This window comes from Bombus vancouverensis, chromosome 2 (genome assembly GCF_051014615.1).
Source record: "Bombus vancouverensis nearcticus chromosome 2, iyBomVanc1_principal, whole genome shotgun sequence".
NCBI lineage: Eukaryota > Metazoa > Arthropoda > Insecta > Hymenoptera > Apidae > Bombus > Bombus vancouverensis.
In genome coordinates, this window is record NC_134912.1 from 18,457,685 (window position 1) to 18,475,047 (window position 17,363).

Here is a 17,363-nt window from a genome sequence, read left to right on the forward strand (position 1 = left end):
ATAAAAGAACATGTTGCATAGGTATAGGATGTTTGCCATGTTCATTAAGAAATACGAAATATGAAAAGAATATTGTAAGACAAAGATAGATCCATTATAAATGTAATCGTTGCTGTTAATACGAAGTTCATTTTAACTTTGCTTCGTCTCAATGAATCGGTCAACTCTTTGTATCAGTTCGTCATGTATATTGATACTTGTTTAGTATATCGCTTTTACAAAATTACTTACACGTAAAAATATAGAGGTACGGAATTAAGAGGAATATTCGCTGACCCAGAAATTATTCTCTCTGTATTTTCAATTTTTGTAAAAAATAATTCCAGTAAAGCTTCGAACGATCTATGTTTATGCAACATCTCCTTAAATCCATAATTCTATGGAACTTCCTGACAAAATTTGATCGAAGAAACTGAAACATCTGGTAGCGTATAAATATATAATACATAATTATTATAAGCATAGTATATAATATATACAGATATATAATAATGCAATTTTCTACGCAAGATCTTTCGCCAAAATATCGAAATCTACCGTCTGTCTCTCAATGTATACGCCAAACACCTGGTTCACGATCAATCATCGCAATATCACTGTTTAATCCTAAAACGAAATAATCGTTCCATGCCATCGAGCTTTCTCTCTTTGGTAAACCGACAATCGGCCGCATTGGCATTTGTAAATTCACTTACGACGGTGCTTCTATGTTAATCAGTGTGCCCGAAACAATCTCCCTCGCTTCGACCAAACATCCCCTATCGAAGTAGTGTTCGCCGTAGGGTAATCGGTGATCCCTACGACTTTTCTCCCAAAGAAACTGTCTTCGATGTTTACCTGGGGGTGAATAGTACTCACGAGGGTGAGGAAACTCGTCGAATTCGCGGATCGAAGAGAAAAAGCGAACGAAGATACGAGCGGAACCGATGACAGAATGAACGAACGGACGAACGAACCAGCAAACAGAAGAACGACAAGGATGACAGAAATGAGAGTAACGATAGAAAAAGAGAGAAATCTGGGAACGGTGAAAGGGAGGGAGAAGAATGATCGACGTGCAATAAGATGGAAAGAGAAGAGAAGAGAGGGGAGAGAGAGAGAGAGAGTAGTGAGAGGGCGACGTAGCGGGTCGACAGGAGGGTTTGGAGCGGCGTGAAGAGCGAGAGGAGGAAACTCGACGAGAGGTGGAGGTTTGGAATGGTTCAGTTGTAGCGGTACCGCGGCTCAGGTCGCACGTGTGTCTCCGTTTTCGCGTAGATCGCGTTCGCGTGTTGGCGTTCGCGCGTGTATCATTCGCTCCGTCCTGCTCGCTCCCTTGCTCGCTTCGCGTCGATCTTTCCCTCGTGGCGTCATTCGTGGGTTCAGCCGGCACGTCCCTCTTGTCACACGAGTCTGCCGCGTGACGTCTGACCAAGCACGCGGTTCTTCCACTCGCGCGTTGCGCACCTCTTCCGTTCAAAGTTCCCTATCGCCGAACCGCAATCATCGCCACTTCGATGGCGATGCAGAATTTTTCAAATGTGATTTGATCACCCGGTGGATTGTTCGGGATCTCGTCGAGCTGACACAATCAACGAAGAGAAATCGAGGATAAAGTTTGTTTACCGGTGGTTGGATTTTGGCAGGATGGATCGTTTGACGGATTGCCGGGACGACGAGTAACGTGATGTAGAAACGGAGAAGTCAGTCACGTTGAGTCTGCTGTTTGCGAAATTGCGAACGGATTTCCGTGCGAACTGTCGAATAGCGAAAAGGATAATCCTGGACGGGTTATTAATAAAAAGTGACGCAGCCACAGGAAGAGGAAATGCTCGATCGAAGCGGCAACGACGCGGATAATCTTGGATAAAGTATAAATAAATATTATCGAGAAGGCGACCAAACTTGCGTAATCCTCGCGGCTAGAGTTTTCAGGCTCGAGCAGGTGCGTGCGACGGGCGCATCTGGTTAAATGACACCTGTGCGAGCGTAGTCGTGTAGACGCGTGAAACGATCGACGAATGATCGTCTCTGGATCCCGATAATCAGCGAATGCGAAGTGATCGATCGTTGTATGAAAAGGTGCGCGCCGTGCGCGTGCCGGCTTCGCGAGAGTGCCGGCGCGCCGGTGCACGAGCGGGTAAACTGAATTTAACGTTATGGTAACGTGAATCGATCGCAGAATACCTTCACCCCTCGCCATCACGATTTTCCGTGTCCGTGCATGCACGTAACGGCCATCGTAAAAACTCTGCGAAGAAGGCGCAAAGGTAATTGAACTATCGGCCCGTGTTCCCCCTCCCCCTACCATTTCCAGGCTAAATTACCCCGGAGAAACTTTGTCGACTTTCCATTCGTGATAAGATCTCCAGCTTGCACGAGCAAATTCGAGTGGTTCACGCGGTCTCTCGCGAAATTTCCCGTGCGTGCACTTCTCAGTGGCGAGATCCATCGGATCGATCCGACCGGTCAGACTTCAAAGACGAGTACGGCAAAGAGAAAGGGGTGAGAACCGCATACACGACCGCATGTTAGGTTCACTCGGAAGAATCCTGGCGACGGACACGTGTTAATACGCTGTCGGTCGTTTGGAGGTGATCAATCAGCTCGAAGAGTCTCTGTACCGGGGAATCGAGTACGTCTATCAAAAGAAGCTGGTAGAAGATTAATGCCTTACCTACTTAAGGTTAACGAGCGGATGTGAACGTGTATATTCAATAGCGCCGATTAAGGTTGAATAGTAATTTGCTTATAATCGTGCATCTATAACGATATAAATAAAATTAATGCCAATAATATATTAAACTTGGAATTCTCGTCGATTCGTCGAATTTATCTTTCATCTATGCGGTATTCAAAGTAGCCAACTTTCACGTACGTCCCTTTGATCGAAGAAAGATCGAGAGATCGTTCGATGCATAGCTGATTCCGAGAAGCTGCGCGTATTTGCCAGAAATTTCGGACACGTACGTGACAGGAAAGATTACCGATCGGTGGAACGAACGAGTAGACTGACGACGAGGATTCTCTTAGGTCGTTTGCTCGCGGGGATCGTTAGCTTGTAATCGACACTGGGGTCAGCGTTCGCGGCATAAATTTTTGTGCTGGCAGAAACCTTATCGAGCTGCGTGCAGCTTGGAACGTTCACGAAGGTGTGAAAAAGAAGGAAAAAGAGAATAAGAAGGAAAGTTGGTCTGTTTGTCTGGTCGATAGAGCTACTGGTATATTTATGTTCCACGAGAGCCCGAAGATTTACTAGAAAAATGATGAAAACTGACATCGATGGCCCTTGTAAAGATAACGTAGCACGTTGCTGGCGCGTTCGAAATGTTTTAGAATCCACAGGTCGATAAATTCAAGATCGACAACTTTGGAAACTAGTAGAAACTTCCTCGAGACCGAAATCATCGGTGGTTGAAGAAATTGGCAGCAGTTGATCGAAGGAGGACGTAAAGAAATTCTATCGAAAAATAACGAAACGGAGAATCGTATTTATTAGTCGCTGCCTTAGAAAGAAACTTACGTGGTATCGGAATTAAAAGATACCGTGCATTCGCAGGCGTTCCACCAACGTGAAATTAATCGGATTACGAGCCGACGTAGTTAGTAAACGAGGAAAGAACGAATTACGACGATTGTTCAGCGGACAATTGGACTACTTGTTTCGGTGTAATTCGAAGAATCTCGACGTAAAGGGATAGTGAACGGGACGCGAGACGCGTTGAGAAAGTTACCACGGAGAAAAGAGAAGGATGCTCGTAATCCTTCGCTGGAAATCAGCACGGCCGAAAGCAATTCCAGAAGATAAACAAGTTCGCTGGGAAGCACCGGATGCAGCGATTGTCATTGAAGTTGATCAAACCTCGGAATAGTTTAATGGCCACGATATCAGTTAAACGGGCGAAACTCCTCTCAACATCTCGTTGGAAATACACTGTGGTTTAAACTTTTTAATAGAAGTAAACAATCTTTTGAGTAAAAACTAACTAAAATAAAAAGAAGAAAAATCATGCGATAAAATAGAAGCAAGATAAGAATATACAATTAACAATCGAAGCTATCAAATGGTTTTGAGGACACGGGAAATCGGCGTTAAAGAGGAAATCAAATCAAACGCTCGAAAGTATGTGAGAAATACCAAAGAAAATGACACGTGAAACGCGGTAATCCGAACTGGAATAGAAGCTGGCATGCAACAGTGTGCCTGAAGGAGTCTTCTCAAGTCTCTTCAGGGACGTTGAACAAATTACTCGGGCATACACTGGGAACGCTCGAGAGCAAGAGGAAAGCCATTATCAAACAATTGCTCTACAAAGGGGAACCTTCTCTATTTTCTTGTACAAAACCTTCCAGCGTAAACGTGACGTTCGTGTTACGATCGAAATCCGCGAGATCTTATATATACTGAAAGATCAAATAATCCTTTCAATCCCAAACTTTCGAACTTTAAACGACAAGAAGAAAAAGGTAGTCGATTAAAGCTAGGCCGGTTCACGCGAGTTTCGACGATTAACCGCAATTACAGCTACGTAGCTCGTGTTCTAGCGTTTACAGACGGCCAGCGACGAGTGGAGGATTTCGTGAAACGAGTATATCTACCGGCACGACGTGTTTCATGGCCTGGAAGTAATCCGTGGGAGCTTTTCGAAGCTTCGAGCGCCAGCGGTATTGGTTCGTTAAAGAACCGAAAGAAGTTGGGGCGCAAAGGTAAACAGAGGGGAAAAGGGTAAAATCGAAGTTTCGTTGGAACGTTGGCGAGCAAGGGAAAAATCGTGTGTCACGGACGAGCTACTTTGTACTTTGTCGAGTGAACGGTGTGCAAGTGGAACCGGATGTAACGGGGGTGTCAGCCAACGGCAATGACGAGTATCGAATTCACGTTGTCAGGCTGTCGTGATAAAAACTTGACAACGATAGTAAAAGTCTGTTGGAGATCGTCGCGTGGCTAAGTAGACTAGAGGCGCGGGCATGGTGCGGAAGTAGGTTTTCTTTCTTCCGGCTTCTGCTAGAGAAGCGCAGTACAAGTGGCTCCGAAGAGGACGATGATGTCTAGACAAAGCAAAGATCCCGTGCAGAAGTGCCACTCGGACCCAGGTGCTGCAAGTACCGGCAGTACTCCTTGCAGCCCTGGTAAGCGAATTTCTCGCAGAATAGTGCCAGGAATTCCAAGCTCTTCCAACACACGCAAATGTGTTCTCACCTTGGACGGGTATAGCTACGTGATCGGTAAGTACCGAACCACGATAAGACTCGACTTCTATCGTCCAGCCAGATAGAGCAAGGGCAGGTGGAGAACGAAAGAGGGAAAAGGCTTTGCTTATCTTTCGTTCTTGATGGCGTGGCGCGTACGAGGTATTATCGTCGTTATGTTATACGACCCCGATGGAACCAACTCTTCCATCTAGTCAGAATATTCTTTTCTTTCCTTATTTTTTATAGGCGATATGATTACGGCAAGTCTTCTCGTATTTTTAGTGGTTCGATCGAACGAGCTACAAATCATCCGGGATTTTTTTTTTATTCGATAGCGTCTGGATGTTACGGCGAGTTTCCTCAGGGCGAAAGTCCGCGTAAACTTGGACGACAGTTGTGGGTCAACGAGAATGCCTGTTTTTCTTTATTGCTGTATTCCGTGCTATCACCGGCATTCCTCTGTCGCTGTACAGGCTCATTTGCAAAAATAATCAAAAGTTTATTACTCGGAAAGTACACGCAAGAGCGTCTCGTCCGAGAGTTTTGCTTGTACGAGTGTAATTATTCTCTGGTACCCAGCACGCTCGGTGACTGGTGCAACGTCAACTTCGTGATTTCAACGACCTCGTAAATCGTGTGTTCTTGCTTATACGTAATCGTGCCGCGTCTCGTCTTTTGCCCTAATTAAGCGAAATACCCGTACACACGCTCGAGGTTCAAAACGGGTAACCATGGTCGGAGGAAAAAAGGGAAAAATACCGGGTAAGCTTAATTAATTGAGAAACGCGCGAGTGGCTAAGCAGAGAAGCGCGAACACCTTTGAATTTCGCGAGCCGTGTTTGTACGTGGATTTCTCGTTGAATCGAGGTACGAATACAGCCGGTTTATTATCATCGGCAAAGAAACTCGTTGTTAATCGAACGTTATTATCTGCATTTCAATATTGTACATATTAAATAGAACTTCAGAGATTACGAAAATTCGCAGATTTCGTTCGATCCTGTTTTTATCGGATAAATTATTATTTACTCGGGTTTGTGTAATATTTAGCATTTCATTCTCATATTCTGTCAACTTTTATGCTCCAAATGATATTGCAAGATATGTTTAATTTTGCGGCTCAAAAGAGTGATATCTTTTGTGCACGTTAATGAAGGTTGTCTATTTTCCGATAAATTTTTATGTCATTGTGGATCCCATCATGTCCTTTTATAGTTTACTATAACGAGTATGTTAGTATACGAGTAAGTTAATCATGTCGTTTTATAGTTTACTTCTGATGCACATTCATATCGTTCTTAATTTAAACATTTTTGTTTAAACACGAATACGTAATCTGTCGTAGTAATTAAACATTTATATTTATTTGACCAGTGTGTTCTGACCGGATTTTCTCACATATTTCTTATTTATTATATATTATATTATACATTATACAGATACTTATAAAAATAACAAATAACGCGTCTATACCATTAGCTTCATAAATATTATATTTTATATTTCGTACAATAATAATGATCTAATAATCATAATTATCTTTACTTTTTTCAATTTCAACATCTGTCGAACGCAAACTCTTCGTGAACAATTCGCAACCGAGTTTGAAGATTATTCGGTGTTTCTCCTTAAGTTCGAGAATATTTCCAAACTTTGTGTTCCGCTATTCGTAAATGGAATACGGCTGTTTATAAACACAAATACTCATACACATGGCAAACAGCACGTTTCGGCTTTTTCCCTCTTGCCTTCCATTACGTGACATACGACTTATAAGATAAAACTGTAATGTCACGTCAAAAATAAAAATATTAGGTTGCTCGGAAAGTGCCGTCGCCACATTTTGCTTCTATATTTTCAAAACGAAGTTTCCACAAATCACACGCGGTTGAATCGTATATTTTCACATAAACAACATAAGCTACGAAAAAACGGCATTTCATTTTTGGGTGAAATTATTTCGTCTTGAAAATTTGATTAGCAAATTGTTCCCTCGCACGATACACTGCCGAGAATTATAAATATTATCGTACCGTGAAAAGCTGTATACCAAGTTCTTTCATAATATAGAATTGAAAAATACATTTCCTGACCGATAGATTGCTTCGATTTTTATAGAATTTTTTGTCAGGAGAAACGTTCAACACTTTCAATCAGGCAGTAAATACACTAGGAAAAAGAATATTTGAAAAAGAAAAATGAAAAATTCAGCAGCGATGGAACAAATGAACCGCCAAATAACTGGAACAACAAAGGCTCTAATCGTTGAATACAATAAATGTTACAATAACGAATATTACATGGAAGACTAATCAGTGAAAATTATGGTTGTTAAGTTGAGAGCCAGATTTCCATCTCATCGTATACATTCCTGCCGTCTACATGGTCGCCAAAAAGTACGTACAATACATTTTTCGGCATTGATGCCATCGTACCGTTGCAGTTTAGATCGCCGATCAAATTCAGCCGAATACAGCGACACCCATTGTAACCGAATGACCCATTCTTCCTCGGTGTCAAAAGTTATCGAAGGCGAGTAGAAGGCAACCTCGTTTGTCGAGCTCTTAATTCACTTGGAGTTCATTTACATTGAACTTTGTGTTCGAAGCAAATCTATTTACGACACGGAGCAATGTTGCTGCGATGGTAACAACGTCCTCTCGACTACGACGACCACGACCACGACGATGAACTGCACGTGCTCTTCGTTATAAAACAAGCAAGCAAAGTGGAGACGGGAAACCCGAGACAGAGAAGCAAGAAAGAATAGAAAAAAAATGCGAAAGAAAGGGGAGGAAGGGACATTTACATCGCGTGCTACGTAGCGCGCGAGAAATTACGGGGAAATATTTTTAACGAAAGAACTTGCAACGCGGCGCACGAAATTACAAAATGCCTGAAAGCAAGTGATTTTATCATTTTTACTGGCTTCAGGTTCTCCCTCTAACACCGTTCTTGTACTTTCTTTTCATCCGTCAACCGTTTGAAATTAACCCACGTTTACACGCCGCATTCACTTCCCTCCGAGAAGAATCACAATCGTGAAGCCCGGTTCGCTTCTCTAATTGTTCAATTTTTTACCTGGTCTACCAAGTACAGAAGTTAGGAACTTTTCTGCTTTACGATTGTTCCGATCGTGAATTATGAATTTATTTCTTCTCACCGAATACCGTACTGTAACTGTAAATATTACGTGGAATAATTTATGTTCAGGTTATAACATTCGACGATGTATTTATCGTTCGCTTTTATCCGCATTTGTATCGATATAATAACAAGAGTTATAACAAAAGAAGTAAAATAAGTACTGTATAACGTAAGAAACATATTGCGATTTACGTGTTTTGTCTGTCGTCCGTCTTAATATTTGTATCGTAAACGTCTATTTACGATTGCTGGGATTTAGTATTGTTCCACTCATCTAATTTCACGTATATATTCTAGGAACGTGTTTATGCACAAATTATTCTAATATTGTGTTTTTAATTATTTCATGTGAGCGAAATTTGGTATTTGTCCTATCATGATAAATAATACGATAAATAATAGGATGAATTTCTAATAAAAATGGATATGATTATGCGATTTGTTCTAAACGACTAACAAGGTAATTTACTAAGACATTAGGAAGAATAATACAAGTATAAAACATGGGTAGAAAATTATCAATAACATCGTTAATCATTTATATGAATCCATTTGTCTCATCAACTTAATTTTCTAAACCAACTTTGGAAAAATGAATACTTCTAATAATCAATTAACGTATTAGTTAACAATTAACCCCTAATAATCAATTAGATGTAATAAACGTATTACATCTAATTTGTAAATTCCATATTGTTAATTTTTATTTCGTAGGGTCTACCCAGATATTTTCAGAAATATTGTGTCCAATATAATCCATACATCTACCATTAATCGTCTGTTCTTTACGTAACAATGGGAAATTGCGTTCAGTCCTGTGACATTGCTACTTTCGAGACTAGAGTGTTTCCGATAATCTTAGTTCCAGCGGCCGTGATAATGTCAGTACGTCCGAGATTTTTCTCAATACCATTTCTCTTTTGTTTTAGTGGAAAATCTCCCTAGAATCCCCATGGATTTGGAGAATGTCATTGGACGTTTAAAAACTAGCACAGACTGCAAAATCGAGTATTCTTTGCCATTTATTTCCTGTTTTGCTCGTTTTTCTCGATTTTCTCGATTTTCGCAACGACCTTTGTTCCTTTCTTCGCTTCTTCTTTCCCGGAGAGACTTTTCTACCAGCGGAAATCCAAATAGAGTACTCTTCTCCTGGTCGAGAAAACAACACGCGAATTCACCATATATCCGAATCCACCCTATTGCATTCAATCGTTGACGTAAATACAAGTATTTCTCCGCGATGAAAGTTTCGATGGAATAATTAATTGAATTATATAAATTATTATATTCGATATTCTCAGTATTCGATACAATATGCGACGTTATCTAAACATTAATTTTGAAAAGAAGATATTTCAGAGTGCCTTATGACATTAACTTTAAATTTTTCATTCTTTTGCACAATTAGAAATTCAAAGGAATTATGAAAAATCCAAATAGCGCAGCATTCTTAAGAGTTAACGCGTCTGCGATTCGTTGCAGTCCGTTTATCCTCGAATAAGTGACAGCATCCGTCATTAGTCGAATGATTACGTTATTACGAATCGTTTCACGAATCGTTCTCGAGGTATTCCTTTCTCGCAGTTGAGTTTGTTCGCCAATGGATTTTTGCAAGTTGAGTCGCTGCAACTTTTCTTCGAAAAAGCGAGATTCGTCGTGCATTCTAGCTTCTGGTAATATTATCTCTTCCTTTGCACCGATACTATGTCGTGATATTGCACGTGAAAAGTTCGGTTAGCGTACTCTTACGAAAAGATCTAGAGTCGTGCGACACGGTGAGACAGCCCTGATATATGAATATAATTTCTCTGAGCATGGACGTGGTAGAGAAAAATATTCTTGTATCTTTGATGGATAACGAAAATTCATGTTACGCTAGGATTTATGTAGTTTCTTTTCAACCATGCGTATGCTAGTGGGAACATTTCGTCAAACGTCTATGTTTAGCACGATATAAAGTATCTTTTGCGATTAAATGAACATATCAAACTATCAATCGAGATATATCAATGTATCAAACATCAAAATCGATCGTGAGAACTTTTTCTTACTTTTCTATCATTACACGATGACTTGTGAATTTTATCACGAAGAAATAATCGCGGTTCTGTTTACGAATATCGTTGTTTTATCGCTTATTGTATGGTCCATGGTATACATTTTTTCTTTGAATATATAAACATTTCTGTAACTATTTGAAACTTCCTGCAACCAATTTTCAGAGAAAGAATTTATAAATATTACACCGTTTTTGCTATCGAAGGTAAAAGGGACAGTATACGAGTACGTGGAATTTACTCAGTTGTTTATTAAGAGTTATATAAGCACGTGTAATTCTCACGTCATGTATCGTGTACTTGCTTCATTAGTAACCTCATTACAGTAAAAAGTCTATTTCACATATTCTTCGAGTCGTAAGTGTGAGTGAGCTGTCGATGGCGTACTTCGAGTAAACTTCTTCTTAATCAAATAGAACAAATAAAAGAGGAACACCGTGATCTATGAATAAATAAATGAAATTCATGGTTCTTTGCCTCCAGATCATGCGATATGACTATTTAAGGGACAATTAGTTTATTAATATTTTTTACTTTGAGGCAATTTTCATTTAATTAATCATTGTCTCCTGTTCATTGACGTATACATTTAATTGAGAACAAGAACGGGCCAATCTGAATATTTAACGAACTGAGCGAGTAATTCGTTGTCTAAAATGTTTGATTTGCAAAAATTGGATGCCTCCATTTTTGTATAATTAATACAGCTTGTTGGTGAAAATTAATTGGTATAAATTAATGCTATGAACTTTTATTTAAAAAAACGTGCCTTAGTTCATGTTTTCTCTGGTACTTGCTTATTATTTTAGTTGCTAGTTTAGTTAATAAAATATTTCCCATTCATGTGTACCCATAAAGCGGAAATAAATTACTATTTATAGTTTATTTAATAAGTTACAAGATTCTATAAAAAATTAGCAGAAACGCGAAACATCTTCTATCTTTGAAATAAAATGAAAACGAGAGAAAAGTTTTAAGGAAATGCAAATTGTAATAAAAATTATTCAGATGCGTGCTGCTTCTTGGAAATTGAAATCGGAGTTTCCAAGTTCCCAAACTGTGGTATCTCTAATTGTTAAATTAAATTTGCACGCCTGGCCATTCCGGGTCACCAAGTTTCTGAAGTTTTAAAGGTGGCACGATCTTCGATCGAATCAGAAGTTCCTCTAAATATATTCGTCAGCTACTTTCAAGTCTTATTATAGTCCTGTCATTATCCGTGTTTCGGCCGGCAGCCGAACATGAAATTTTTATTAATCGTCGTCATTAAATGATACGCGTGTCTTTGAAGAGAGAAAGGAAAAGGCAATTGGCCTAAACATGTTCAAGAAGGACGCATGTATATGGTTGAAATAATAATTTCTCTACCGGAGATTCCGCTTTGTCGAAAAACGATTACGTTGCTTACAGCCCTCTTAATTACGCCATATCGTTAAAGAAACCTCCGGGCAATTTCACGTGTGTCGTTCCGATCAACTCTTCGATCGAATTCGATCCGGTTCCGATCGGGTTGCGTTTCGAAGTAGAAATATTTTCTTCCTTTCATTAGCAAATAAGCTAAATCAAATCGATCAGTCCGATCTATTCTGATCTATCATAATCTTTAATACATTTGTTCGATAGACTACGATTTTTGTTCAGGAAGAATTTGAAGACGAAAAATGCATAGAACGCACATTTGCAAAAATATATAAAATAATCAAAGTATCGTATTCGTTAGAATCAGACTGCTGGTATTTATGCATTTATGACAAAAGTAAAAATGTGCAGGAATCTAAGCGAATGACAACAGTATGACGAAGGTAAAGTACGTGTCAGTATGTTTAGAAAATAGTACATGCTCTTATATTCTTCAAGTTTCGATGGTTTATCTTCTTACGAAAAAGATAAATTTGAATAAATATCGGCAATCTAATAATTAATTTCTAATATTGATCGAGCCCAGCCATTGTTAGCTTATAAACTTTGTACGAGTCAAGCCTTTCGCCAGAAATGTTATTGGATAAATTAGATATTATTTGAAATACGAACAAGCTGAACATGATATAGCAGAATAGATTGAATCTTGAGTTTTTAAAAGCACGCACCATCGTTTTATGATTTTCAAACGTGTCATATATTCTTAAGTGGCTTTAACTTGGCGAATTTGAAACAAGCCTGCGCGAATTGTTATAGATAGTCAAATTGCTATACAGAGAAAAGCAATTAATTAAGATGGCTCGCCAGTGAGAAGTCTTAATAGAAATAAGCGAAATTTGGTAGTCCGAACTTTATTGTGAAATTAAATTATTCACGTTGGAAGGAAGTGGGCTCGCTATAGATACGATCCTGTATCGTTCCATTATTTCTATTCTGTTCTCTAATTTTCGTAATTAACGCTCTCATTTACTCTCACGTGTAACATCGAATTTTCTTCTGTTATGAGAAACGTTATTATGAAACGAGTGGTCATTGTCATACTTGCTACAGAGACATGCAAGAAAGTAATAATAACATCTTGCGATATTAATAAAATAATTACGTAATAATTAATGTAATATTAGTTCAATTGTGTAGGAGGAATCTGAGAAAGAGATCAATGACGAATATTTTACGTGCATGCAAAGTACCTTAAAAATAGAATTATCTAAATGTGAATAAATTTCAATACTTAAGAAAATATTGTTACAAATGATGGAAGAATTCCACGGAGAACAAACACGTGCGTTATAGCGTCGAGAGTAACGTCACGATGTCTATGAACAATATCATAATTACAATGAACCAATCGTACATTCCAACATACCTGTAAATCGTGTCTCTTCGTAAAGCGTTTTATTGGATTTCGAAATTTTCAATTGCGTCGCTTTCGCGTCTCTGTGATCTGCGTCGCTCGAAACGTAATATACTAAATATAATACACTGCCGTGTAAAAGCATTCTGCGCAGCATAAAGGAAGGTACAAATGAGAAATATTCCACGTAATACGTAGAATGCTGAGAGGACGCGATATATATTTTTAGAAGGAAAAGGTTCTTCATCAAGAACGGTATCCATGACAATAGAACGCCATGATTTTTCTTGTGTCGGCCGGTCACTTTACAACGTCCACGCAGAAATTGACCATCTCGAAATTGAGTCGCCACCTAATGGTTCCTTAACCCTCCTGGTCGTTCATTCTCTCTCCTTTGGACCTACAAGGGTGTCGATTGGCTGCCAAAAACTTATACCAGTTCCCTCTTCTCTCCCTCCTCTAGGTCGAGTTCTATAAAAAAACGAAGTAGCCCTGGGTGACCCGGCAGTTTCGCTTTCACAAGTAACAGATTATGTCTTCAAGGAGAAGATCCTCAAGAGAGAGGCGTCGTCCCTGATTTGAAAGAAATCTGGCTCCCATTTCGAGCGCCGTCGAATTTCATGTAGATGTTTTGATTATTCCGATTGTCTGGCATTAAGCTGTGCTTGCTGTACTCGTATACGATCGCCTTGGAATATCGTGCGCATAACTTCACCTGCTGTACTAAATCGCACAACGATTATACATGACGATAATAGCAACAAACAACGTTGATTACGAGTAACAATAATAGATGATGATTTCTACGAATTTATCAATCGTCAACAATTTGCATATATCGGTTAAATTCATACATCGTGACCATCGATTCACTGAATATGTCCGGATACTTACCTATGATCGGCAGTGTATGTTTCTACTTATAGTGTAGGATATACTTTAGCGTCTTGATGAGTGACGCTTCAAGGACAGCGCGATCAATTCACCAAGCAACGAGTATAGACTGATCGGATTAAATTAAAGGCTGGCCTGTTATTCGTGGACAGTTGTCTTGACCCCGGACGTTATCGTCGGATTCAATTTAGAGAGTTGATGCAGTCAAGTGAAACTATGCGCACACAGAGGTTAAGGCTATTAGTCCACAAGGCAGCGTGTACATCGTTATATTCTAGTTTTGATGCTGGCACGAATGCTGTTTCGATGTTAATCGATTTTCGTCGTTCGAAAGTTACATCGATCTAGCAAGTGTAAGTGTAACGTAGATTTAATTATATGTTTGAACTGTTTCTCTATTGAATGGACGGTTCAGCATCGATATTTTGTTGTTGCATAAGAGGGCTGGAATTGTAAATGTTCGACTCGTTAATTTTGATTCATCACTATGGGACGTCGAACGAATCGGAGCCGGGGGAGGAGTTGAGAAAGTTTTAATCAACTTTTCAGATGAACACACGAGAAAGTTTCTATGAAGCGGATTAATCGAGTAGTGTTGCTATAACGCAACGAGATAACTATTAGACTGTAACGTGTGAACGATTGAGAATCATAATGATGTACGTTAGCTACCAATTTCCACAAGGTGGCGTGTTCCACGTTTATGATTATAAAAATTTCATTATATCTTTTCCAAGTTATGAAAATGTATCGGGTCAAAGTTATGACTTAATTGATACTCAAATACGCATTCTGAAATTCTTGAATTATACCACTGTGCTTTTTTAGCCCGTCGCACACGTACGACGACTACAGTGAAACAATATAATAAATTTTCTTTGAGTTTCCGAGATTTATGCCACTTAAGTATCGTAACGTGAAATAGTCGATGAAGGGAATAACCTGATACGATCGAAGATACAAGTCTTTCGAAAATAGATGATAAATAAATGATAAATGTTCTGTTACGTCAAACTGTGATACAGTTTTTGCTTTTTTCGACGCTTAAACAATTTACGATTTCACGCTTCAAGGGTAGCAATCAATTAAGCGCGCGTAGAAATTAGATATGGGACCGAATTAGAAATTCCATCTATTCGCGATGGAAGCGCGGGCAGCATCTCGCGCACGACCATATGACTGTGTCACCGTTTCATTTCCTGGCTACGCGATGAACGCAATATTGCCGAACGCCTGCCCCAAAAAGCGTTATCTGCGGTGACGATTCTAATAATCGAGCATCGATTCGCGATTGCCCGTATATTGTCGCTCGATTGTCCCCGAGATTCCATTTAACGCCAAGTTTGCCACCTATTACTACTACATTTAAATTTCGATAGCTCTACGTGAAAAGCAAGGAATTTTTAATAGCGAGTATTAAAACTTTATTCACTACTTTTATTATTTTCTTGCCTCAACCAGGAAATTAAAATATGAATTTATTCATCTCAGAACATCTTTATTTATGGATCGTCGGTGTTTTAATACCGGTGTTTTAATAGATAATTAATATCTTTATTAAAACGAATTATATCATATTCGTGTCATATTTATGAAAAACACAACGAAATTGCTACAGAATACATTTGAGATTGTTCCCGCCAAATATGTATAATAAATCATTATTGTATTATCTTATCAATTTCTATCATATTTCTCGAGAAAAAGACAGTAGCGAATTTCAGTCTGTGAGTTTTTGCGGCCGCATGTAAATTACAGTTACACTTCTCTTTATTACGATGCGGAGTAAAATAAGAGCAACCGCTAACAACGAAACTTCACGGCGAAATACCAACGAGAAAACGTTCTGCAGATATTGCTTGGTTAAGAAGAAAAAGACACGGAACTGCAGCGGCGTGCAATTCCTAAAGTCACGACTGCATCGTAACTTACAGTCACGTTAGATATAGTGCCTATTCGATAGTAGCTCGCGTAGATTAAATCGTAAAATCGGTATCGCGCGTTAACGAGATATTCGTCAGGGAAGATATCGAATTCCACGTAGAATTTGATACACGTGGATATTGTATTTGACAATATCCCGTACTTCGCCCTTTTTTTAAACGTTACGATGTTCTGTGGTTGGTAGCATGGAATTGCACCGTGTACCTGTGTACAGTGCCTCTTGCAATAAAAGTTATTCCATTGAATGAGACTGCGCGTAGTTAAAAAATTTATTTGAAATTTTTGATACTCTCATGAATAGACTGTGAATGTGTAAAGTTGTTCCATTGAATGAGACTGCGTGTAGTTAAAAAATTTATTTGAAATTTTTGATACTCTCATGAATAGACTGTGAATGTGTATTTATGAAAAAGAAAGTAGGAGTACAAAGATACGCGCGGTATGCTAAAATATGTTAAGTTTCGTGAAAAAGTGGTCGAAGATTCCGATACTTTCGGAGTCATTGAGAAAAATTTATTTTAAAGCGGGTAATAAAAATAAATATTCAATATCCTTCGATATGCTATTGGATACGATATCGAGGAGCTACAAATTTCAAAAACTGTATATATAATCAGATTGCGCGGTTTGTACGAACGTATCTTCCGAGCCGAAATTTTTATCGATCGCGCCCTGATTAAATTTTTGAAATATTATTCGATACATAACGATAATTGCAATTAGCAAACCTATCGACGAAATGAAAATCTATTAATCATTTTCATTATTCCCTTCATTATCCTAATATCGCTCTTTCAATTCAAACGATCGATAAAAAATTAGATTTCGCTATAGAATATTGGATGATATAATTATAGCAATGAAATCTCCTTTTATCGTATAAAACACGATAACATCGCTATTTTGCAATTCCGCTAATTCCATCACTTTGTGTTATTTATACTCACTGGATGAATATTCTCGTTAAAAGTGGTTAGAAGGAAAGAATCGTTAGCAAAAATTAGAAACGATAATACAGAAATGTGGCTGTAGATCGTAAGGCTAATGTTAATTCTGTAAGCGTAAAGTCCATTAATTATAGTGTAATTTTATTGAAACGTAGCCAACGTTGAAAAAAAGAGATGCATTATGGCAATTTCGTTCGTTAGTTCGTTAAATCATTCTATTATACCGTAATTGTACTGATAACTTCATCCTGCAATTTTCGTTCATCGAATCGTTTGCACTCTTATGCATCCAGTCCTACGCAGGCTAATTTCCTAACCAGAACGTAGTACGATCAGTATACGTTTCCATAATATTGACTCTTCAATTAAATCGCAAGATAATTACTGTTTTTTTCGATAATAATAAATAGGAGTATGTCTTCGATCAAT

General features: G+C 38.7%; 1 protein-coding gene across 2 annotated transcripts in view; it reads left to right on the forward strand.

The window, feature by feature from the left end:
* The first annotated feature begins 1,224 nt into the window (after positions 1–1,224).
* LOC117166763 (dual specificity calcium/calmodulin-dependent 3',5'-cyclic nucleotide phosphodiesterase 1A) overlaps positions 1,225–17,363 on the forward strand; it is a 101,524-nt gene continuing 85,385 nt past the window's right edge. For both annotated transcript variants that reach the window (XM_033351048.2, XM_076627799.1), the window contains exon 1: positions 1,225–5,205. In XM_033351048.2, coding sequence (XP_033206939.1) covers positions 5,022–5,205 — 184 coding nt within the window. In that variant the 5' untranslated portion in view covers positions 1,225–5,021. The remainder of the gene's footprint in view (positions 5,206–17,363) is intronic.